A 20,730-nucleotide genomic window follows, 5' to 3' on the forward strand; every position below is an offset into this window, starting at 1 on the left:
GACAGATTTCAACAGGAAAGATAAAGTAGAAACCGCGTTAAAAAAAATCTCTTTGAGAAAGGACGGGCATAGAGGGTTCGCCAACACACAAAACTACAGCAGGGATCTGAGACGGACCAGAGACCTGAGATGGGGGATGGATCAGCTCTCATCCCACCAAGGACGGAGATTTCTCTAACACCGCGAAGATAAATACAACCGGGAACTGTATCATTAGAGGAGCCTTAAACTCCCATATATAGCCTGGAAAGAGACTGTTGCTAAGAATAGTGGAGCCCAGATATTCCATGATACGAGAGTTGACAGATTTCTTCCCAGCACTAATAGGATGTGAGGCTATTTTAAACTTACCCTGGTAAGTAGTCAGGGCGTTAACTGAAGAGCTGGTCCTAGAAAATAAACATGGATCAAGAGATCCCGGGTTGGGTCCATTTCAATTAAATGCAGAATAAACACAAGGAAGGTTGTTACAGAGGGTCTCCTTTCCAAAAGCACGAACAGAGATGTTAACGATAGGAACCAGCAAAACCAACCGGGTTGCAGCATCCTGAGCCGTGAGCCCAGGCGAGGCGGGATGTGAATCAGTCAGGACGGTGGTGTGGGGCAGCGGGGCTGCCGCTGCCGCCAGCGCCCTCCCCTCCCTCCCTCCCCTGCTTGCTGGGGGCCCCTCCGTCCCAGCCCACCCCTGCGTCCCTCGGTCCAACAGCAGTGCCAGACCCCCGCCCGAAAACCCACGGAAAGCGATGGAAATTTTTCTGTTGGCTACATTCATTTGGACTAAGCAACCCCCAGTTCGTAGCAGTATCGGCAGTGTTTTTCAGCGATACTATGGCAGAAATAAACTATTCCCCTGTATTTTTTTGGGAATTAATGAACAGCGATGGCAGCACATCTGAGTAACCTCTTTAATGTGCAACAACCAGTACGTAAAGTAACACGCACTTCATGGTCAGATTCCAGTTTTAAAAAGAAATGACACGGTGGATATGTTATGTTGACAAGTATATAGTGGTTTCAACATTATTTTCTTAAAAATAAAAATACATCACATCAGAATACTGCATACAAAAAGTAGAATTTGTCCTAAAATAAAATTCTATCAAATCATTTAAAAAATTACAAAAGTAAAATGCATACAAACTCCAGTAAAATTGAACAGTCTTACAGGTCGAGGGTAGTTTGCAAAGATGCTCTCCAACACATAAACCCCTCTTCTTTCTCCGTATGTTCATGCAGTTCAAAAAACCCCAACCGTTAGGTGCGTCACATAATCAAAAGCTGTTTTTTCCACCTGATCAAGTACTTGTTTCTAAAATGCACAGCGGAAGACATTAAACTTGGTAGAGAAAAAGAGATTTTAATCTAGTAAATATCATAGGCAGAGAAAATAAATATATCTGGAAAATACATCGTTGTCCTGGGGGGGAGCAGCAGCCGGCGGCTGTGCCGGGCTCGCTCAGCCCAGGGGATGGGTGGGAGCAGAAAGATCGGGGCAGGCAGGAGAGGTGTGGGCAGGAGAGGTGTGGGCAGGAGAGGTGTGGGCAGGAGAGGTGCGGGCAGGAGAGGTGCGGGCAGGAGAGGTGCGGGCAGGAGAGGTGCGGGCAGGAGAGGTGCGGGCAGGGGCGAGGTAGCCAACTCTGGTTTTGCATCGTGGCTTTGATTGCACATCCAGGGCGTCCAGAGAGAGCTGGATACAGCCCGGGGGCACCGCACCCCCCTGACCGGCTCCCTGAGCATCCCTTCCCTAAACATAACCGTTTCCCACCAGTTTGTTGATGTAACCTGTCCTGCCAGAGGGATTTTCTATCTATCCAGCACATACCGTCTAAGCCTCATGGATTACGCTGGCCGGGCACAGAAACCCGGGGTCTGCGTTCCCCCCAGAAGTCTCAAGGCTGAGGACACGCAGCCCATTAAACAGGGCACTTCCCAGGCCCTGCTCCAGCCCCTGTCCCTCACAGGATCCCAAAGCACCTCCCAGCCCCGACCGCAGCGTGTCCCTGCCTGGGGAGGTACGTGGGGTGTCCCCTCTCCTTTTACAGGTGGGGCGAGCGAGGCACCCCCACACAAGCACCCTTCCCCGAGCAGCTCTGTAACGGGGCAAGGGCAGCGCCCAGGCTCTCGTCACCCGTCCCAGCGCTACACAAACCTGCCCGTCCCCTCTGCAAAGGAACACGTGAGGTTTGGGGCTTTTTTGGCTTTTACGAACAGGTGGACTAAGATCGGGGAAGTGGGCTGAGCCTAAAGGGAAAAGCTCCCCATAAAGAAAAAAAGGATTTGCTCATGGTATTTTCTTCACGTAGCGATACAAAGTGAGCGCAGCCAGTCTCTCCAGATCTAACAAGCGGAGAAATCGCGTGGGGGAAGCTAGCGGGAAAGAAAAGCTGTTACTGCAGAGACCCAGTCCCACCTGCCTTCTCTGCCGCACCCTGGAAACCAGCACCTCTACGCCATGTGCCACAGCCATAGCGGTTCCTGCGCCACAAATCATGTCACAAACATAAAACGAAGGTCAGAACCTCATCCTTGAGGAAGTAAAAAACGAGACTCTGCTAAAAAAGGGGCGGCAGGAGACATCCCTCCTGCGCAGATAACCCACCGAGGTCACGCCTCTGGGCACCCCGGCTGCAGCGCTTCCCTCCCTTCCCCCCTGCGCCGGTGGCTGCCCCCCGGCCGGGGCACGGAGCTTCCCGCAGCGCTGCTGGGGTTGAGCAGCAGCGGGAGGAGCGCCGGGGCTGCGGGAGCGGGTCCACGCCCCGGGCGGGCACAATTGCTCCAAACACGTTGCGATCCCAAGTAAAAGGCAGGAGCCAGCACATCTGTGCAAATATTTGCTTTTGCTTGTCAAAACTTTGACAGAGTTACATTTCTTCCTCTATTTATTAGTTTCATCTGTCTTGAAACACAAACTGCAAAAATTATAAGCAGATTGGCATAATCTTCCGACTTTACTGGGGCTGCCGCCTGCTCTGTGGCAATTCTCCTCGGCTGCCTGAGGCAACACTCCTGGAGGAAGCAAGGCAGATAGTCCCCTGCCACCTACAGCCCTCCTCGCAGCAGTCACGGCTGCAGGGAAACGCAGGAAGCCTGTGTTGATACCCGTGATCTCTCACACAAAGCCTGGAGGCTGCCCCTCCGTCGGAAGGGAGGCAGCAAGCAGAAGGATGCTTTCCCTCCCTACACGTGCTCCCCTCCTCCTCCCAGCCCCGACGCTGGGACCCACACCCCGGACCCATGGACGATGGCGATGAAGTTCTCATTCATTTTGGCAGGGTCAGCCTTGAGCGACTGTGCATCCGCGAGCGCCGCTGCCTCCTCGCACAGCCACATCCCCACCCCCCCAAGCCTGGCGCTTTAACAGCACCGAGAACAGCGGCACCGACATCAAATACCCAGTCGATACCAAACAGCAATGTATGCTCTCATGCCAGTGTAGCGCTTGTCCTGCCAAATCACTACAATGATCCAGACTTAGTCTAAAAGGAAACCCCCAAAAACTAATGAAACATAAAAACACCTTTGTCAGAGATAATTATTAACATTTGCAAGTGACCCAACAGAAGGAATGAAGATGAAAAATTAAAACCCTGCTGTCATAGCATTACAGGACAGTTATATCCACTGTGCAAACTGTATAATTCCCATTCATATTTCAGTCAATCCTCACAATTAAAGAGCACTTCCCTTTCTAGTAACAGCCAATATATGCGTATCAATCAATTCAGCTTGTTTATATTGCAGTGTAAGGCTACGCAGCCACTTGCTAAGTTTACTGTAGAACAAACCAGGCATTAACATCTCTGTCATCACAAAACTTCAAATTTTATATGGATTTGATGAACTCAATGCAGTAGTTTGTTGTTGAAATGCCCTCTGGAAACCCTCCCTCCCCTTACTCAATCCATCAGCCTGGTGCTCCCCCCAGTTACCAATGCAAACACTGACGCAGCCTGGGGTTTTCCAACCCACTCCAAGATTAAAGACATCCCACTCCCATTCATTTCAGCTCTGTCAGATGGTTGGGAATAAGTCCGTGATGCTGTGAACAGGAATATGTAACATGGACGGTGCCTCTCAGCCTGGCCTCTCTAGGTGCGGGAGCTTAAATTATAAGTTTCAGGCAAATTATAGTCTGCTTATAACAGACTATCTGCTCACATATGTGCAAAACCCTTTGGGTCTGCACTTTCTTCCAGCTTGCCTGATTTTCTAAAAATCACTATTTTTATGCACATTAAGTAGATGGTCAGCCAACCCATCCCTCTAAAATTGGCTTGGGAATGGGTAAGCTCTTTTCCATAGCTCCTGCACGGACTCCGGCTCAGGGGAGCGGGCAGCCATGCGGGAAGGCAAAGGAATCAAAAGGAAATTAATGGGTAACAGCAGTGACAAGAGACAGTAAACAGTGCCGTAAGTGGAGCCTACGTCTACTAACCCTGAGCTTCCCCATCAGCAGCATGAAAGCTAGCGCAGCTCCACAGCTCGCAAAAAGACAAGCCAGCAGCACTGGAAGCTGAACCGAGAGTTGTTACCAAGCCAAGCAGACACCTGAGGAGCAGCCCATACTTAAAACGAAGAATTATCAAAAGGGAGCGGTCGCTACAGAGCATCCTTCCTAGCATTTTCAATATAAAACTTATTTGTATGTTAGCGGGCTCTGCAATGCTGGGAAAAAATGTTCTTCAGGGCTGTGAACTTACGGGCCGTGAAGAGAAGCAAATATTGTAACCTCCCCGAGCACCTTTCCCTGCTGGCAAGTCACAGGCCAAGCAGCAGCCAACGTCGGATACTCTGCGGCACTGCAAGGTAATGCCTCATTTAGATAAAAAACCCTGTTGTTACCGACTCAAAAATTATAGAGAGACCAAGAACTTTCACTAATTAATATGACAAATATTAACCATTCTGAGCCCGTTCTGCGCTACTGCTAATTGTACCAGCATTGCTTAGGGCCCTCTCTCCGGTCTCAAACTCTAACTTCCAATAAAGTGCAGTTATCCTGGCAGCTCTGACCCTCGGTAAATCCAAAGATGATAACCCATATCCAAAAAATATTCCCACAGGTTCAGTTGTGTTACTGGCATGAAATGGACTGCTCCTCCAGAGAAGGGTGCTGCTGCTGGGCATACGGATAAAATCTTTTTCAGAGATCTCAGCAAGCGCATTTGCAACCCCCACCTCTGTCCCAAGCCAGACTTGCTAATCTAATAAAACCCTAAAGCCTGAACATTGTGTGTGTGGAATGCAGCTGCTTCCTGCACGACTTCAAGTAATTTGGGAGCCATCCTTTGGTTTTCAGGCAGATTTCCATCAGAATTGCTGGGAACTCTGGTTGACCCCGACCGCAGAACGGTGCCTGCAACCCCAGCGCAGGTCTCCAGCAGAGCCCTGCCGTGCCGCTCAGCTCCCGGTAACGTCTCTGTTTTGGTGCAGAGGCATCGAGGGCTGTAATTAAGACCACACACTACAGTGCCCAAGACAGACACAGAAACTTCTACCAAAGCATCAAAGTTCAGGAGAGCAGTGAGAAATTCACACCGAATCAGAAAAACCACCAATGGGGTTTAAAACAAGATGTTCACTCTTCCCCCCTGACTGTACGGAGAGTCTGCATCTGGCAGCACTGACAAACATTTTGAATTGTTCGATGCTTCCTGGAACAGAGGCGGAATAGGTTATAGTCTGAATACTGCCTGAAGTGCTTCTCCATCTTAAAATAGTCAGGATAGTGAAAGGATTAGAAATCTCTGTCACTCGGGACAGTGCCTGAGCTGTGCAATTTTAATCTTAATATAGCTACAGTAAATTGCAGAAGCAGAGCTCCGAAGAGCCATCCGAGCTTGCAGCTCTGCCATGACAATGCAACTCCAATCAGACTCTTGGCAAGCAATCCTTGGTTTCAGAAGACAATAGGTAGCAGCAGCTACTGGATACTGAAACTATTCCAGGCACTAAAACATAGTAAAAAGAAGTTGGACAGTTAATACCGTTCATCTGAAAACGGTAAGAGGATGATGCCAGCAGTTCTGAACGCGCTGGTTAGATTGATTTAGTTATTATACCAGTGTAGGTTAGCTCCATTTCTACAAAGAGCCTGCTTCAAGACATAAAAAATCATTTAGTAGCTGATATAGGCAATGAGCTAAGTCAATTCTCTGTTACTACAGTAAATACCTCCATTGCTCCGAAAAGATAAAAGCAGGGAACAGCTTGTTTTATTTTACTGCACAGATACACTCCTGAGCTGAAAGTATTAGTGCCATACTCCCTCTGCAAAAGGAGAGCAGATAGAACGAACGGATCCGTGTCTGAAAGGCAGCGCTCAGTTCAGGGTTTTTTCGAGTGAGCTTACAGTGTCGGTGTCACCCCAGGGTGGCAGAGAAGAGCCCGGCACAGGAGTAAAGGACGTTTGATTCAGACTTCTACAGATGCAGAACCCTGCACACCAGCCTCCTCCAACACGTGCATGCACCCCCTGCGATAAAATTGCTACGGTAGGAAAACACTCACCCCTGAAAAAAATTCATGTCGCAGACAGCGTACGTATGTGCTTCCATTCACGGCAGTGACTGGTTTAGTTACAAACAATGGCATACCACCATCCAGAGACATGATTACTTAAAATAAACCTATGTAAACACATACCCTTATACAACTTATATATAAAAGATATCTATATATAAGTTTTATTTGTGTATACATAAACACACATGCACACACACAAACGCACATCCCTAACACAAAGCACAGAACTCACACATAGAAATACTGTAAATGATGCTGAACTGAAATATAAGAATATAATTAAGAAATTATTAGCAGGTTTAAAATTGAGTTAAAAAACTATTCAAAGTGTCTTTAATATTTATGTTCAAGTAAGGGCCAGAACGACCACAGATTAGTACTGATAAAAAGAGCTGGCATTATATTTCCCGTATTATGCCAAAACTCATGAGTTATTTCCTGTTGTCAAACTCATTGTCATTTCGCCATCGGGGCACCTCATCAACTAGAAAGATTTTTTTTAGAAAACAGTGATTTTAAAGACTTGGGTTAACAAACAATATTGTTTAGGCACCCTCAATCATAAACTAATCCTAAAAACCACGCACACCTTAGAATATCAGAAAAGAACTGGTGGGACTCGGACATCCACACCCACAGTATTCAGTGGCACGAACAGGTCTTCACAGTAAAAAAGGCAGTACTGGAGACGGGGGATGAAAAGGTGACACAGTGGTGGCCTTTAAAACAGCAACATTTACCAAGAGAGGCTCTCCAGTAAACTTCTGAGATACCACAGACGCTCCATGTTCAGGAGATACAGAACCATGGTGGTATTTCAGAGGCGACTGCGGGTGCAAGTTGGGTTTCAGTGGCAGCTAAAGCTATCGTTTACATGTGCTCCAGGGTGATAACAAACACCTCTAACAACACTGCAAGGATTATTTGGGATATTTAGTACGGCTAAAAACCCTGGTACCAGTGTCTTATATCAGAAATCACTTTATTAGAATGTAAATGTAGCGTACAAGCACCAAATCGTTTTAGCTTAACTGTTTAATGGACATTCGTTATATAAATGACTAGCGATTTAAAAGAGAGATCTTTTAAAAAAAATTTTTTTTTCCTTTTATCTTTTTTTTTTCCTTTTGTTAAGATTATTCACTATTTCTATTCTGATAGAAGACTCCGCAGATTACTGGTACCCCAACACGTACAACCATGAGTCGGCACACACGCACGCGCACACACACACAACTGTACACCTCACTGCTACATCAACAGCCTTTTAAATAGAGAGCCCCAGCTCTGACCAGGACCTGTACATCAGATATATTCTCTTTGTGCATTTCGGCATCATTATCACCACGCAAGTTCCACGTTTATCGCAAATCAAGGTGGTCTTGAACGTAAGAACAGCCTGTCCCTCACCCTCTCTAATAAAGCCACGATTAAGTCTTGTAATTTCTTTGTTTTTCCGCTGTTCAGCTGTGCAAATCCAGGTAGATGTGCAGACTGCAAAGCTGACTTCCAGTCTCTTCCAACCCCTCACCAGGCCGGCGTTATCACACAGAGACGACGACGTCGAGATAGAGTCTGTCGTAGGACTCGCGGAAGCACAGGATGAGGAGCAGGCTGAGCAGACACGATCCTGGCAGGCACCAGTTGAACCAGGAAAACTCTGTAAAGCAGAAAACAGACCCAACCTGAGTTATCAAACATGTTCCCTGTTTAAAGCGACCAAAACTTTGATTGATGGCGGGTTTGAAGGAAATTGCTGTGTTCTGAACAAAATCCTGACAGCCCTCGATCGATAGATGGTTAACATGGTCTATGAGACTTCTCCATGGACGCCTTATGTATGTATAATGTTCTTTATATATATATAAAACCAATGCCTCCAGCTAATGTTAATCCTCCTTATTCAACCTGTCAATGGAGAGAATGGGAAAAAAAATAAAATCCATCATTGCTAATGGAGAATAAACCACTTCTGAAGACTCTACTCATTAGTTCTTTGATTTCTATAGATCGAAAACTAAAACAAATTAAAAGTGTAAGAAGAAGCAGGATTTGATTTTGAATCAAACCTGCTACATGGTATAAGGAGGGAAAACCAATTCCTCAGAAGAAACTTGTGAGTAGTACGATCAATTCCATTTAAAACTAGTTGCACAAACAGCTCCTCAGAAGCCTCTTTTTAGCTGTTAGACATAATGTACTGCTCTTAAAAGTCTGTGTTCCACATTCAAGAAATCCTATCGTCTGATATTTGACTACTAATTAGCAGTTTTATTTGGTTGTGGTGTTTTTTGGGTTTTTTTTGTTTTTTTTTTTATTTTTTAAAAAGAAGTGCACACAATTTCCTTTTTCTTAAATCTGTCAATTTACTGAAAAACACATTAATTTTACTGGAGATGGTGTTTTATTTAATTTTTAAAGTTTCTTTTATTATTGTTATCTATTTATTTTTACAGAGTCTAAACTCTCCCTCAAGGTCTGAGTTAATCAAAATCAAGACTTCAGCACTGCTACGTTCTTAAATCTGTAATTTATATTGCTAAAAGAAAAAGCACAATTTCTAGTACACAATGCAAAGGACAAAAGTCAAAAAGCCTAAAAAATCAACATTCCAAAAACGGTAACCTTCAACAACAGCCTCCCTCATCCACCAAAAACCCTTAGAGATTTGTTTAAGCAGTAATCTTATTAAAACCTTGGTAAAATTTTCCTAGGCTTGGAGAAGACCATGTTATGTGGTGCCAGAAGTCAATAGGCAAATGCTTTGCTATTATTTTCCTTATAATACTCTTGCTTAATTGGATTAAACAGACTTCAGCCCAAATATCCTAAAAGACCAAATTTAACTTGTGAATCCTTCATGTCTTTTGTAACCTAGAATTTGTGACAGCGCTGGCAATGCACGCGAACACATCGATCGCGTGAAGATAAAGGTCGATTTGCTTTTGTTTTTCCCTTAGAAGTCGCTGCAGAAAAGGCGAAGGAAACCGCATCCAGAGGCTGCGGCTTTGGGTCTCAGGGCACAGCACCAGCAGGGAGGCTGAGCTTTAGAAAGGTTTACATCTCCACCGTGCTAGCTGGACCAAGATCTTCAGTGCACTGGAAAGTTTCCAGGGCTTGGCTCCTTCACAGTCTTTGCAATATCAGAGTATGAGAAGAAAAAGAGGAAAAAATGAATTAAAACTACTAAAGATTGTTTGGCCTAAAAAGCAAGACTGAGGGAACAAGGTGAATTTGACTGAGTTCTGGTTTATCTGTAAGCTTCTTAAATGCCGTTAGAGGATGTATTTGAATCCAATGAAAGACAAATGTTTAAGATCGTTAACTACCTTCTAAAGGATTTTTTTATCAGAGGAGCCAATAGCACCCACTGGCATTGATCCCCCCCCAGTGACCACATGCACTCTTGTACTTTTGATCATTTGTGAAACTGCATCACAGAGAATGGATCATCCCAAGCACAAATTACTTTCTAATTTTTTTTTTCTTTGAAGAAATAAAGAAAATATTCCAAGTGTATGAATATACTCATTTCATAGAATCGTTTAGGTTAGAAAAGACCTTTAAGATCGTCAACTCCAACCGTAAACCTAACAGTGCCAAGTCCACCACTAAACCATGTCCTTAAGCACCACAACTACATGTCTTTTAAATACCTCCAGGGTATGGTGACTCAACCACTCCCCTGGGCAGCCTGTTCCATTGCTTGATAACCCTTTTGGTGAAGAAATTTTTCCTATATCCGATCTAAACCTCCCCTGGTGCAACTTGAGGCAATTTCCTCTTGTCCTATTGCTTGTTACTTGGGAGAAGAGACCAACACCCACCTCAGGGGTAGGTGTAGTCCTTTCAGATAGTTGTAGAGAGCGATAAGGTCTCCCCTGAGCCTCCTTTTCTCCAGACTAAACACCCCAGTTCCCTCAGCCGCTCCTCATAAGACTTGTGCTCTTGACCCTTCACCAGCTTGTTTTCAGGTTTAGCCTTACCTGCGTTTACTGGTATCTGCTAGGGAAAGAAATACTAGAGATAAAAAATGGCCCCAAATACCGTGTTTACGAGGGAATGAGTTCACTTTATCATCAGTCAGAAGTGAGACACTGTATCCCCATCCTCAATTATTAAGTAACTCCAAACACTGGATTGTTACTCTGAAAAATGCTGAAGAAATTCTCAGAATATTCTGTGTAATCTTTTCAGCTCAGGTGTAAACATTGGAAATAATAGTGTATGTGAACAGAGTTCACACCAATTAATATTAATCATAAAAGCATTCTTTAAAATGTAAAGGCTAAATATCACACCACCTGAGGCCAGCAGCGATGGAATTCAGATTTTACAATGATGGAGTTCAATGTCAGTATCAAAAAAAAGAAAAAAGAAAAAAAAAAATTTGGAACAGGGCTGTTAACCTGCTTACAATTCCCTGGCAGAAAGACACACAAACCACATTGAAAATTTGCCCCAGGCTGAACTTTCATAATTTCAAGCACAACTCATTCTAAAATTTGTCTGTCTCCTCTTGGTTATAAAACACAGCATGTTAAGAAGTACAGGCACTCATGATAATATATAAAAACTCGTGATTTCTAATGCTTCCACAGCAAAACATTGCTTTACAAATCTTGCATCACGAAGCAAACGTTTACCACAACAAAATACAAACCAAAAATCTGCATCTTTGAAAACCATTAATAAAGACCATTTCCCTTTTAAAGCAAGATGGGTTCTTATTTTACAGCTTAGAGTAATAATATGTATTATAGGCTACTAAATAGCAACTTGAAAGTTATGATTATGAATTATGAGGAAGCAACTAATGCTCGAGAGATAAGAAAGTCTGAAGTTGTTGATGAAAATATCAAGCAAAACACTGTTCTGCCTCATTAGGCCACTAGATTATCTAAAGGAATGAGTATTTCGTCTTTGAGCAGTAGTCAAGAGATGCTCTCTCCCCTGCAATGGTATGTCCAAGCCACTGAACGGAGCTGGCCATACATGGGGCGTTTCTGCTCTGCCCCTCCTGGGCAATACAGTTATACCCTGAAGCATGAGACTGGATTAGCTTTACTGTGGTTTTGAACACCCATAGATACAAACATCATTAATGGTCGCATGACCCAGGCCTTTATAAGAATATGACGACAGTGTGTATCTTGATGGTTTCTGGCTACAGCATATTCTAAGTAGAATATGACTATATACATCTTGTGCTAAAGCATTTCATTTTTATTAGCATGCACACAGAAAAGAACAATTAAAGTTCTTCTCCCTTGCTGCTACATAGGGGGATTCAAAGACTTGATTATTAACAGAAATTGTATGTGCAAATCCTCCCTTTACTGACACGGGTATGTCTTCATGGAGAATTATATTTTCAAAGTAGGTTTTATTTCTTACCTGTATGGTAAAATGTGAGGAAAAACAAAAGCACTCCCATAAACACATTACTCAAAAAAGTGACAACTCCGCAGGTAATTCCTTCTGGAACAGGGTAGACTGTCTCCACAAAGAGCTCGAAGAATATTGGTACGCTGCTGTTGAGGAATATACCCAACAAAATGCAGGATGTGTACAGTGTAGCTATAAAAGAAACAAAAACAGTTATTAATTTCACGCTGGCATTTTTTCCCCCTATTCAGAGCTGCCAAGAATACTAACACTTGACTAACTGAAAAATGCATAAACTTATTTTTATCCTCTGTGTCTCATAAAGCATATCACATCCCACTAGTTTTAGGCAGAATGCATGCATTAATTTGGAAAAAAAATCAGAAATACTGTTTTTGTTTTGTTTGTTGTTTTTTGGGGGTTTTTTTGGTGTTTTTTTTTTGTTTTTTTTTTTTTTTTTAAACACAACCCTTGAAGACACATTCAGTGATTTGGAATACACTTGTATGTAAAACAAACAGAACAAAATTATGAATGCAAAGCATCACCTACAGTTCGATTTACCTCTGAAATGAACAGAAACTATTGTCCTATACACAATTAGGACAGGGAGCAATTAATGCACCAAATTGGAAATGGACATGGATTAACCTTTTGACTTAGCTCTAAAGGTCAAAACTAATTTTGCTTCCATTTTACAAATAAATACTAATGATCTACCAGATATCAAGACATTAGTATTCATCACGGCCTGAGCTGCAACATGTTGAATCCCTTTTGGCTTCAAAAGGAAATAAAGGGCACCCAGCGCCTGGCAGGAACGGGACATATTTGATAATGCAGATTATTCACCACGGTACAATAAATTACTTTTCTTGGATGAATCAACAGAAGAATACAGACATTTTTTCAGCAGCCTCAGATTTTTGTTCTACAATTTCTGACACTGCCAAATACTTTACAGTGCTTAATATCTTAATAGAGATGGTTAATTTGCCTATATTATCTATTAATAAACCTATTATATCTATTTCTGAAAAAAAGAAAACTTTAGAAGAATTTAGTACCTATTTAGAAATGTAAATAAGTCTTTGCTAAGTGCTGTCTTGGGAAGGAGAAGATTTCCTGACCTGCAGCTTCAACAACCTGAAGTTACTGATCAAATAAAAAGTATAAGGAAACAATTAGAAAGCTTGGGAAAAAAAAGAAAAGTCTGGAATATTTTCTGAAGTTTCCACCAAAATGTCAAGGAAATGTAAATAAAAATTTTTCAGATGCAAAAGTGTTACTAAGTCACAGGGAAATTATTTATAGCATCTTTTCACTGCAGTATGGTACAAAATCCTTACACATTTTTTTTTCATATTAATATATATGTTTATATAAAATAGAAACTGCATTTTCAGTTTAATTCACGTTCTCCTGTCTTGAAAAGGGGAGAACTGAAACAGCTCTGCTTCATCTTCTGTTAAGCATTGCTCAATCTTTCAATTGAGAAACTGTTAGGAAGCAGAAAACTTCCATTAAAAAAAAAAAAACCCACTGTTTCTTAAAATATGAAGAATCATGGAAAAGAGATAAAGGCATTAAGAAGCAGAAAGGGCTATCTGTCAGATCCTCATTTGATGTGGTTTTCTTCCAAGGCACAAAGACATATTTCTTTCTCTATAGAGGATTTGCCTGGACAGGAAAAAGAGGACAGAAGACTCAGCCAGAAAGATGATGCAGATGGCACGACTTCAGGAAGGACAGCTGGCCCCCACTTTTTTTTAGTATACCAGAACGTTCTGAGTTGTTAAGAAAAAAAGAAAAAAAAAGAACAAATAAACCATGATAACTTCTTCAACTCTCAAATTCCCTTATTATAAACTGCAGAATAAAAGCCAAAGAAATGGATGCCAGGTATGTTCAAGATTTCTCGGAGAGGAAGGAAAAAACCAAACCAGTATTAGGATGCTCTTCCTAATGGGCTCTTCTAGCTAACACTGAAGAACCGATTCCCTAGTTACAAGATCCATAGATTTTTGCTGCAAGTCCTCACCAGTATTTCAAGTTCATGAACCTCTCTTTGAATCGTCCTGTTTACCTCTAACTGCTATCAGGTGTAGCCAGCATTGAATTCAGCTATTTGGTATTTTTGTGTTGGCTTGAGAAGCCAACACATAAATGAAACAGAAGTATATCTCAAGACAAATGAACGTCTGCCCCTTATTACACTCAATTAAAGGCATCTATAGATAACTTGTAACTTCAAGAACATTTTCAGAACTTTCCCCAAAGAAAAGAAGGTGATAGCCAGCAGTAATTCTGTGTTAGAAACTCAAACAGTGAATATAGTCATGAAGCTGCTGAAAGCCATAACGAACACCATCAAAAGTGGAGCTGCACATAGAGAGCACCAGAAGCAATACCTCTACAGGAAGAATGAAACCTCTTCCATAAACAGCAACACCAGGAAAGGGAAATCCTGTGCCCCTGAACAGAGACAATCTCTAGACGTATAATTTCCAGATACTTAGATTCACTTGAGGTGAAGGCAAAAATACGCATCTAAGATTAACAGCCATTTAAAAGATCAAGACTTCAAATTTTAGTCAATACAGTAGATGCAAAAGTTTCCATAAAACAAAGAGAAGCCTTCAAAATAAATTTGATAGTTTAAAATATGCTACTTAAATTACACCTTTGCACATCACTTACTAATGTATTAAGACGACTAGACCGTAAGAAAGTAAGCCCAGTAACTCTGTACTTCAGAAACTACACCCTTACATTTCCTTGTCACTACAGCTTGCTTTAGTCATACATTTGGCAAATACACCCACCAGCACACAACTCACATTTCCATACTACCACGAGCAGAGCAGCTTTAGCATTACCTTTTGTTTTCCCCAAAGTATTACCTGCCTCATGTAATCATACGTAACACTTATAAAACAAGGTATATGTGTATGTACACACATACTTGGAATCTAATAAGAGGAAACGTCAAGGCAAAAGGACAGGCAGAATATAGTGTCCAGTAGATGCCAATTTAAATTCTAAGATCTAATGGAAATGACAGCTTTAACTGGTAAACCTCAAAAAGTGGCTCTGAAAGTGAAGATGTACACCTCTGAAAGCCTACAGGGTTCTCCCTTAATGGGTACATACTGTAGCGATAGGAAAATATTTTTTATTTCCTGTTTCTGTAAATCGTCCAGGGTCTTCCCAAGTGCTATACAAATCAGCTCATTCCATTAACTTGGCAATTAAGTCACAAATGCAACTGGTAAACTAGACAGAAAGTCAAAGATAAGAATGCAGTTTCAGAAAAGTAAGTTATAGGAAGAAGTCAAATAAGAGTTCAAAAGTGGGTTTTGCCTTTTATTTCACACACTGAATAGCACATCTCATACTCCAGCTCATGGGCAACAAGATCCTGTAGCAGGGAGAATACCACCTATTAACGAGACCATTTACTTTCCATTACAGCGACCCTGCATTGAACGAACACAATTACCATGATTTTATACTGCAGAAAAAACAGCTGCTAAAGTTATAGCGAATGTTTTTTCAATTAAGACAATCTTGATGACAGTCATTGGAAATGAATATAAGGCTATGAAAGTGCTGGGGGAAAAAAAAAAAAAGAAAAAAGAGATGATTTACCAAGAAGCTAACATTATGTCCTAAAGCCTAACAAGGACAAACAACTAGCTTGGATAGGCATATGCCGGGGAAGCGTGTCATGCTTTCAGTATAAAAAAAGATCCCTTTTTCTTAGGGAAAGGAATTAACTGCCTATGAAGCTATCCACAAAGTTGTGTTCCCGAGACAGGAGAAGCTGTGGACATCAATAAATAATGGAACTGGCCTGGGTTTCTTTAAACTGCTTTGATTAATGTCATGTTTTAACGATGTTTGTGTGAATTAAGCAGCTATTTCACAGGTTGGCCACTGCAAAAAGAGCGAGAAAGGCAAGACACCCATCCGAAGCGCAGCTGCTTCAGAGAATTGGCCTGGAGCTGCCGCGGCAGGAGGCTCAGGCGAGGCTTCGTCATGTAATGTTCATGCTTCAGGTGTGAGGCAACCCGTGCTATTCCCTCGGTGCTGATTCTCCTCCTGGCCAGGAAAGAAGCAAGGAATGAAACGTATGATGATAATACCACTAGGGACTAGTTAGATGAAGCAAGGTACTGACTGGGGACTGATGGTGATACAGTGGCTTAGCACAACAAGGAGAAAAAGTGGTAAGAAGTTAGGTTCATTCCTGCTTCTTATCCCCTGCAGGTCTTGCTACGGATGGCAAATACATGCCCATATCCCAGAAACAGACTTTCTTTTCTCCCAGCCACAGCTGTGGCAAAAAGCTTTATACTAATTAAAAAAAAAAAAAGAATTGGGGAAAAAAAAAATTAGGAATTTGAACAGGGATGCGATTTAAATGATGGCATGCACTTGGTGTCCCCAGATGAGCTTGCAACACAGCAGAAGGAGTCTCAACTATCTCTGACATCCAAACAAGTTCCTAGAACTTCCCAGGATGTTCTGCAACATGTTTAGCAATTTACTCTTAAATTATACCATCACTAAATGTATAACAACAAAGCCTGATCCAAACCCAAATGAAATTAATGGAAGGACCTCCACTGATGTAAATAGTTCTTATCAACCAACTGGCATATACATCTTGGCTGATTTTTAACAAAGAATATGAAATATTACTGTTTCTTTAAAAAAAAAAAGGTATTTTGCAAATAAATTTACAAAAGAAATGTAGATACTCTAGAGCAGTATCAAGTGCAAGCAGGTGGTACAGTATCTTCTTCCAAAGTCCTTTGCCAGAAACTCTTGAACTCTGTACATTTTGTAACAGTTCTCTTCTCAGACAAACCGAGCCAAGACTCACACAAATTTCATATGGATAAACAGGAAAGTAAATACAACTGAACATGTTCTCTTGGCTGCAGCATACAATTTAAAGTGAAACCTACAGGGATCTAGGGCATTTTGTTACTGCCCATTAAAACAGCACCCCAAATGCCAAAATGAAAGGATAATGCCTCATGTGGATGGATGCTTCGTTGACTTGAGTACTTTAGTATCCCCACAATGATCTGAACAATTCAAAGTTAGTTCCTATCAAACTCTCTAAAGTCTGGTAAAGTGGAATGAAACTTCCATATAATTTAATTTTTGCTACTGGCCATGGTAAGAATAGTCACGGAAGAAGTCCTCCTTAATTCTTCCATGAGAAATGTAACTCCCTCAAGGTAAGACAGTAATTTTTACTGTAATTCACTCACAGGAACAAAAAACACAATAGAAGAAGGATGTCCCTGTAGTGCGCATTTATAACATCAAGATGTGTCATTGTCTGGATTTCCATTCCAGCACACGCTGATCAAATTCTTATCTCATGATATAGTTATAAAAGTAACCAAAAATCTGATCAAATTGGATTTGTTCTATATACTTCCCAAGAGAAAAGCAAGTGGAACTTGCTTTGAAAGCAGAGCATTCACTTTGAAGAACTAAAAAGTGAAGAAATTACTGAGTGAGCCTCAAAAAAAAACCGGAGGGGGGGCACTGGAAATTGTACAATATTTGAGGCTCGCTATCAATGGATATTTAAAGTGGCCAGATTTATAGATATTCATCCCTGAAATGCTCCTCCCAAATTTCAAGCATTGCACACTATTTAACACTGGGGTTTTTAACTGTTTTTAAATATAACCCTTAAATTAGTTCTTCTTTAAGCATTCTTCTATCTGTGGATTTACAGAAGCCTTCAGGAAGACAAAGGTCATTATTCCCATCTTATGAGTGGGAAAAGCACAACAAGAGTCGGAGGTTAATGATTTGGCCACAGCCATAAACAAGTTAATGCTGAAGCTAGAAAAAGAAATGTTTTCAGGCCACTGTTTTATCCTCTGGGTCACCCTCCCTTATACTTATCAAGCACAGCTTGTTTATAGTAAAGAAGTTAAACTTTCTAAAAAACTAAACCAAAGAATAAAACAATCAGTATTAAATAATTAACACCTCTCTTTTTCAATACTGTGCTTTGTAGATGAGGACAGGGAGACAGATGTGTTTATAACATTCAATCTGTTGAACCTGAAAATAAAGTGTAGGCTGCTTAACCTAAATATAGTCATCAACTCATGGAGTCGCCACCGTAGTCAGAGTATCTGCCATGCAGCACTAGAAAAGATTTTGTAAAGCAAAATTCTGCTGAATGTGCTCATAAATATTAGAATAGTCTTGATATGCTATGCTGAAAACATTCAATCTGAGCTGCGAGCAACTAGCGTTGCATATCAATTTTTGGAAAATGCTAGTATTTGTATCCAGAGATACTACCAGCAATACAAAGTGGCAAGATACTGAAACTGGCATTACAATGCCTTACACAATTATTTTGGGTCAAAGTATCCCATTGTACATAAATTCACATAATGAAGTTCAGTACAAAGCAAACTAACAATGGACTTGGCACAGAGAAACAGATCAGCAGCTGCATTGGGAATTCAATGGAGAAAAACTATTGTAATGCTCAATGTGTACATAAAATTGTCTCTGAAACTTGCTGAAAAATGCAAATAATATACATAAAAATTAAAATTTCTTAAAAGAAAATTCAAGCTTGCTTAAAATACAAACCGATTCTAGAATCGAGGGTTTTTAAGAGCTGCGATTAGCTGATGAGAGGTGTTCTACACAGATGATACAGTAGCTACGATGGCACTACATCATTATTGCCTCGCTTTCTTTTTTTCCCCACACTGGCAGTTATAGTGCATACACATGACTCGGAATACACTTGTTATAAAATCTTTTGGAGATACATTAAGAAGTCAGCAGATGACAGAAAACTTGTCTTGCTCTGTGGCAGGAGGAAAAATGGAGCATATTATGGTAATGCAGAGCAACGCAGGCATTACAGAATAGAAACAATGCTAAGCAGTATCATTTAAAGAAAACACAAAGCAGTCATTGATTTTTAGTATCTGCATTAAAGGTCTCCATTCTAAGTAATTACATTTTGCAGGAAATATCTTTAAATGATGTCGTGCCTATTTACAAGGGATTAGGAGAATATTATACAAACAAGTGCAGGAAAAAACATTTTGCTGTGACTGTTTTTTCGAATACAATTCCTCCCCCAATATTTAAACCAGACATTACTACAACTGCTACAAAGAATACTGATTAGAAGAGAGGGGTTGGTTTGTTTGTATTTTAAAAAAAAAAAAACCTTGAGAGATTTTCTTGCCTTTCCTTTAGGGTGAATAAGTGGCCAAACTCTCCCATCTTTTTAGCATTTCAAAAGCCAGCTTCCATGCAAAGGTACCCACCTGAGTGCTTACTCTGGAGACCAGGTGAGAGACAGGCAGAGGGTTTTCAGAAGAGGGGAACGAGCACGTATGCCACACAATATCCACATGCTAAAGGAAAAGACTGATTTTGGACCTGGGGAAACCACTGGCAAGGTCTACCTATGGATGCAAACTTTATTCATGGATCAAGCAGCTGTCAGGTGAGATTAAGTGGATGACGATGTTCTCTAACCAGCCTTCATCTCTAGGGTGAAGCCTGCCTTAACAGCTGGGCCAGTACAAAGACTCCCATGAGGCATCTTGCTTCCTCATCAAAATGACTGTCCTGTCCCATGGGAGAGCTCCCTTTTAACTATACCAGCAGTCCATCAGGTCATCTGGATATTTTAGCAGTTTCCAGGTATTGCTGAAGATGGCAACGCTTGTGGTTTTGTAGGGCAAAATCTGACTTGCTCAAGAGAACAACATCGGAGGCAGGGCAAGAGAGGAGGGGGAAGGCCTCACAAAACGGGAGCTAGGTGGTTGGAAGTGAAAATCTCTTTGCAAGATAAAATGTACACCCCCACAAGTTTCCATAACAGTTTTGAACCCCACTTGCTCTGCCTCAGCATTTGAATAGGCTGAAAGTGCGGGCCGAGATCCATCACTGGCTCTGTAGCACCGCCAAGCCTAACACTTGTGCTCCTTGCCACAGGACAGGAAGAAGTTGAGGAGCCCATTAACCTTCTGGCAACATCAAACCCTGCTGCCCTCAATAATACAGCAATCCCTGCTTTGCAGCAGGCGTTCAGTGATGCCTGCGAAGTAGCTCTGGGATACAAAGCATTACATGGACCTCTATTGGAAGAGAGAGAGAGAGACAGACAGACAGACACAGACACACAGAGAGAGAGAGAGAGAGACAGAGAGAGAGAGAGAACACCCACAATGATGGATGCTTTTGTTTTGTACAACTCCAGCTCTACAAGAACACACAGAGGATAGCTACCTGGAAGTCCACTGTCAACACGGGTCCACTGAGTACGCAGAGTGACTTAACCAGCTACCTCAAATCACTTCCCAAAGCTGCCAGCCAACAGCCTGCATCTGACCTCCTACATTTATACTCTGATATACTCTACATCTCAAACTTTTAATTAAAAGAAGAAGAAAAAAAGTAGTTCATCCAAATCAATTCAAATGTACCATTTCTCCCAATTACTGTGGAATGCAGAGGTCATCATCATATTGCATCATTACATTGAGGAATAATCTAGCATGAAGTCCTATAAATTAGCTTAAATAGCTTGTGTGTTTTCATCCATAACAGCGTATTTCATAAAGATATACCATTGCTTTTCTGTGTACAAGGATCTAAACTGAACAGGCACATTACATCTATTTTATATGAACTTTAATGAGAAAAGGCTGATATGAACCCTTCTCTGCCTATCTACACAGTTTAAATATTATGCCACAGAAGAAAAAAAAGATCTTATCTGGTGGCTGCACA

General features: G+C 41.6%; 1 protein-coding gene across 2 annotated transcripts in view; it reads right to left on the reverse strand.

Annotated features, from left to right (window-relative positions):
- Positions 1-891: 891 nt before the first annotated feature.
- Positions 892-20,730, reverse strand: part of SLC49A4 (solute carrier family 49 member 4) — a 72,392-nt gene continuing 52,553 nt past the window's right edge. For both annotated transcript variants that reach the window (XM_075152870.1, XM_075152869.1), the window contains 2 exons: positions 11,923-12,105; positions 892-8,185 (listed from right to left, as the gene is read on the reverse strand). In XM_075152870.1, coding sequence (XP_075008971.1) covers positions 8,070-8,185; positions 11,923-12,105 — 299 coding nt within the window. In that variant the 3' untranslated portion in view covers positions 892-8,069. The remainder of the gene's footprint in view (positions 8,186-11,922; positions 12,106-20,730) is intronic.

Source organism: Calonectris borealis, chromosome 6 (genome assembly GCF_964195595.1).
Source record: "Calonectris borealis chromosome 6, bCalBor7.hap1.2, whole genome shotgun sequence".
Lineage (NCBI taxonomy): Eukaryota > Metazoa > Chordata > Aves > Procellariiformes > Procellariidae > Calonectris > Calonectris borealis.